Source organism: Fulmarus glacialis, unplaced genomic scaffold, assembly GCF_000690835.1.
Source record: "Fulmarus glacialis isolate BGI_N327 unplaced genomic scaffold, ASM69083v1 scaffold10352, whole genome shotgun sequence".
NCBI classification, from domain to species: Eukaryota; Metazoa; Chordata; class Aves; order Procellariiformes; family Procellariidae; genus Fulmarus; species Fulmarus glacialis.
The window spans coordinates 6,270-11,742 of NW_009198471.1; the positions used below are offsets into that span (position 1 = coordinate 6,270).

The window sequence follows — 5,473 nt, forward strand, 5'->3', positions numbered from 1 at the left end:
TAATAAACACTGAGCATTTCCAAAATAATTGATTTTCCCTTACATTTTCCTTCCCATTCCTGATGCTGATGGTTCACATTCAGAGTCAGAGCAGACTAGGCAGATCTGCATGCAGATCAGCTAAGACGGAACAGCTCTTTCTCTCATTTTTTTCTTCTTGTTTTACACAGTACCAACAAATGAGATCAGTATCAGATCTGCATTTATAGAAATATGTCCTCCTATCTCATGTGCTTGTTCCTGTGTCAAGAGATTTAAAGCTAGGCATTGGAAAAATAATGATTGCCTCACACTTTTTTTTAATATAAATGAGACTCCTATGTCATTTTTACTTCTATATTTACATTAAAATCATGGATTCGGGAACTACAGAGCCAAAAAACACAGCATCAAAAATGTAACAACCATAAGACTCTTGCTGCTGTGTATTTAGGGGAGAAATAAATCAACTTCTTTTTCTCAGCAAAACCACATGGAAAGAAAATAAGGGTCTACTTACACTGTACAATAAGCTGTACCAAAGCTTCTCTGGGTTTCACATTAAACCCGTTGTATTGGCTGGTCTGGCACCTGTAGGTTCCCGTCATCTCCCTGGACACGTTCACTATCCTCAGGATCCCATCGTAGCTCTCTGTCTGCATCGCCCCGTCCGGCATCGCGACCTCCTTGTCCGCTCGGGACCAGAGAATGATGGGCTTGGGCTTCCCTGTCACCTGGCACTGCAGCTCGATCGTGTCCCCTTCCCGGGTGACCAGGGGTGACTTTTCTTGAGGAACAGTCAAATTGGGTGGGACTTCAAAGGAGAAAAAGGGACAGTTCAACAATTAGCATTACAGAGACATAAGGTGGCTTTCTTGCTTGTGTAGTCATAATTATATATGAAGAATTAATTTATACACAGACAGTAATGCATAGTGACTACATATATTGGAAGACTATATTTATGAGACAAGGTGCTCAGCTGCTTGAAGTGGTTAAAATAAGATTTAACAGCCCCAGCTATGACACTTATTTGCCTCCCTGTGCATCTCTGACATGCCAATACACCACACCAGTGTACATCAGCGCATTCGGACCACTGGTCGCAGCTAGCACTTTATCACTGCAAATTATGGCTTTCCTTTTTATGACTATTTGGCATTAAACCCCCTTTTTTATAACAGACTGGCTGCTGATTTTATCCAGCTTATAATGGCCACGCAATGAGGAAGAATTGTGCCAATTCAGAAATCAGCTCAGAGTTCAAGACCTGAAACTGAAATGCAGTTGGCGTCTTTCTATCACAGGAGGTTTATCAAAGTCGTAATTCTTTCACAGACATTTGCATTAACAAATCCGGAAGGAATATGTGAACAACTGTTTCCAGCAGGAGTTAGACAGCCCCTTGGAGCAGGAATACCTGGCACCGCCGCACAGTGAGCTGGCGATGCCCAAGGACCCATCCTTCCTCCTCTCCGCAGCCTTACCAGAGAGAGACTTTCTAATTGCCCCCAGTGCCACTCCCAATTATCAACCTCGGCTCTGAATCACCAGTCCTCCGCAGCGAGAATCATAGAATAGTTTGGGTTGGAAGGGCCCTTTAAAGGCCATCTAGTCCAACCCCCCTGCCATGGGCAGGGACATCTTCAACTCGATCAGGTTGCTCAGAGCCCCGTCCAACCTGACCTGGAATGTTCCCAGGGATGGGGCATCTACCACCTCTCTGGGCAACCTGTGCCAGTGTCTCACCACCCTCATCGTAAAAAAATTCTCCCTTATATCTAGTCTACATCTACCCTCTTTTAGTTTAAAACCATTTCCCCTTGTCGTGTCAGAACAGGCCCTGCTAAAAAGTCTGTCCTCACCTTTCTCATAAGCCCCCTTTAAGTACTGAAAGGCTGCAATAAGGTCTCCCCGAAGCCTTCTCTCCTCCAGGCTGAACAACCCCAACTCTCTCAGCCTTTCTTCATAGGAGAGGTGTTCCATCCCACTGATCATTTTCATGGCCCTTCTGTGGACCCGTTCCAACAGGTCCATGTCTTTCCTGTGCTGAGGGCTCCAGAGCTGGATGCAGCACTGCAGGGGGGGGTCTCACCAAAGCAGAGCAGAGGGGCAGAATCCCCTCCCTCGACCTGCTGGCCATGCTGCTTTGGATGCAGCCCAGGATACGGTTGGCCTTCTGGGCTGCGAGCGCACATTGCTGGCTGTGCAAGGTGCTTGATCAGGACAGAAATGCCGTGGCATCCCTGGCAAAGGCATCAGTGTTTGCACGACGGGCATCCCAGTGAGCTTCCACCGTTGGTCCCATCAGAGGCAGCCCCTCTGCCTCAGTTGTTTAGGAGACAGCGTTTGATAATTAAAAAGCACTGCAAGCTCCACCGGCCTGACGAGAGCAGTTTTGCCATGTCCAATTATCATTCCCATCTCATCATACCTATATTGCGTTTATAGCCAATCTCTTACTCCTCTCAGTGCAACACAAATGAAAGCTCCGTCTCTGAAGCTGCCCGTGATCTCCAGATCACACATAGTGCCTTCGGAGCCGCGGACCCTTGCTTAGGGGGAGGGCGTGGGCTGCCGCGTGGTGGGTGAAGATATGGAAAAGCCCAATTTAAACACTGCCCATCCTCTCTTTCCTTTTGTGCCTTCTGAAAACTCGGCTGCCTTTTTGGGTCTTCTGTTCTGAATCACGTAGAGAGATGCTTTGTGTTTTAAAACAATCCCTCCTAGGAGCATCACCTCTCCACACTGTCCTGCCCTCACCTCCTCTGCTTGAATGCCAGGACTGACAAAATACAGCCTGCACCGTAACTCCTGTCTGCAGGAAAAAATAATCAAAGGCTATTTTCAGGCCCCCAGAGACAGGAACAATGGACTCGTACCAGTGAGAAACAGTTCCAGTCTTCCCCCGGGATCTACCCCATGTCTATGGACCTGACAAGCTTGCTAGGAATCAGAGTCAAATCAGGGACTTCCATAGGTATCAAAATGCTGTTTTCAGCTGTTTCGAAGGCTTTAATAGCTCCTTCTGAATCTGGTGGGACATGCAAAAGTGGAAATAACTTTTTCCACAGGAGAGTAATGGAAAAATTATTTTATACTTCAAAAAAAGAAGAAAAAAAAAGAAAAAGAAAAAAGAAAAAAGAGAAAGACTGCTTAATAAAACATTCTCAACATTAATAAAACATTCTTATTTTTCACTTATGCCTGTGTGTCCCATAACAGGTCCTGAGCACAGGCCAGTGCCCAGGAGATCCGGATCACTTGGAGGGAGTCCAGAGGAGAACCACCCCATGAAGATGCCCAAAAGCCTCTGGTGAAGAAGGGCTGCAGGACACGAGATGGTCCACCCCAGCGAAGGCAGGGTGGTACAAAGCCATGACAGCAGTCTTGTCAGAGCTCTACCAGAGCTCAGAGAAAAAATGCAGAGGGAAAAGGATGCTGAAGGTGGCGAGGGACGAGACAGAAGGAGCAGGTGAGCGCTGCTCTGTGGTCCTCCGAGCTATTCTGACTGTTTCTCCACCAGCGTGTGCCCTTCCCTCTCCCTCATTTCTACATCCCAGGCTTTTGCTGTGAAGTACATGGTACTTGTGCTGGACCTGCATCAGTCAGGTGCTTGTGGTGGGACCCCTCCACCTTCTCTCCTGAAAGCGAGCACATCAAATAGATACTAAACGGCCACTTCCTAAAGCAATGCTCTATGAAAACACAGACTAAACTGGGAAAAAGGTATTGTTCCAAGAAGGAAAATACAGTTTAAAGAGCAAGGTTTGAAAGCACACTGTGCACTGCCTGCCTGCAGGAGCCTCCTTCTGAACATTTTTTCCAGCTCACCTGGCTTGTGGCTTCTCAGCTTAGTTCAAATAATACACAGCTCTGTCTGGATCAGCAAAAATACATTTACTTTGTCCCTTCCCCTCTGGGCAGTGGGTCTGCTCCCTGCTTTGAATCTGCATGTCCCAGTCGGTACGGATGCTGCAGGCTCCCTTGTAGCTCTCCTCTCGCTCCCTGCCCCTCCGGCACCTCCAGCTGCCCCAGGGATGCATAACCTTCTCCCGTCTCAGGGATTCATTGACCGTGAGAACAGTGAGACCAAGACCATGGGGTCACTGCCCTCAAACAAAATACCTGCTATCAAGAGGGAAAAGGTCTGCTACCTGCTATGTACCAGCCTTCAGTGCTATCTGCAGTTCTGCTTGCAATCCCATGGTCCAGATAGGTCCAGGATATGAGTTTTCCCTTTGGTGGTTGTCCATGTAGACCTATTTCTGGACATGTTGTGCTGGCAGCTTGTTTCAGACTCCATCCTTTCCAGACTGCCATCAGAGCAACCTGTCTTAGCCTCAGAAATGACCCATCTTCTGGCTGGGGCAAGGGCTGTAACTTCTCATCTCAAGCACTGAGCCAGGAACAAGACTTGCCTTCGGCACAGCGAGCGGTCCTCTGCACATGCTGCCTGTGAAGGCAATGCATGACGGAAGAGAGACAAAAAATGAGAGAGGAGGCAGCAAAGTCAGCTTCATGTGTGGAGACTGACCCAACCCTGCACTTGAAATAGGGATGGGATACAAATAAATTGAGGAGCTGTTCCCCAGATACCAACAATGTTTAAGAAACTCCTTCACTAAGCTCATCACGGGAGAAGTACACAGACAAATTCAGCGTGTCCATGAGGTGGACCTAGAGAGGAAGGGGGGCAGAGATGTACGAGTGCAACTGGGGGCTCGTGAAGACTTGCTTCCCATGCAGCCGCACTCTGGGGATGCAGGAAGGCACCAGCCCTGAGCTCCAGCTGTGGGAGCCTGCCAGCTGCAAGAAACAGCATCTCAGATCAAGAGGCAGGGGAAATTCAGAAATTTGTACTCTCAGAGCAAACTATGAACCATATAAGGAAGCAAGCAGGAAAGAATACACCCTGCTCCTCATGGTCACATGTAGCTTCTGGAGGCATTTGAGAGGAAGGAGAGTGAACGGCACAGGACGTGCATCTTGGGGGGGAAAGAAAAAGGAAAAAAAAAAAAGATGCATGCCAGAAAGGTCCTGTGCAACTGTGAGCAAGTAATTTACCCTCTCTTTAACTCAGTTTTCTTTCTGAAAAAGAGAGATAACAGTACTGCAAAAACTGCACACTGCCAAGATAAGGACCATAGACTACAAGGTCTGCAGGCAGGCTGATAAGATAGGCTGTATCAGTACCCCAGATGGAAAGATACCTTAAAATACCCTGACTCATCTTCTCCTGTGGCATTTTGCAACACAACCAGTATCTGTCACATTGTAAGCCAGCCAATATATTATTATGTTTTACTGTATTTATTAATGTTCTTATTACTGGAAACAGAGAAGGAGAGAGGAGGGACAAGGCCATCTATTAAAACAAATCATTTCATGGGCAATGCCATAAATAAGAAGCCTGGCTGCAGCTTTCACATATCACATTTGACAGACAGTGCCCAAGACAGTGAGCTCCCACAAAGTATTTCTCTGCCCCCCC

The 5,473-nt window shown here is 47.4% G+C and overlaps 1 protein-coding gene across 1 annotated transcript in view; it reads right to left on the reverse strand.

The window, feature by feature from the left end:
* Nucleotides 1-499: 499 nt before the first annotated feature.
* LOC104073219 (MAM domain-containing glycosylphosphatidylinositol anchor protein 2) overlaps nucleotides 500-5,473 on the reverse strand; it is a gene marked incomplete at both ends in the record, with an annotated part of 34,413 nt that continues 29,439 nt past the window's right edge. The window contains one exon of the mRNA XM_009572916.1: nucleotides 500-793. Within this exon, the coding sequence (XP_009571211.1) occupies nucleotides 500-793 (294 nt within the window). The remainder of the gene's footprint in view (nucleotides 794-5,473) is intronic.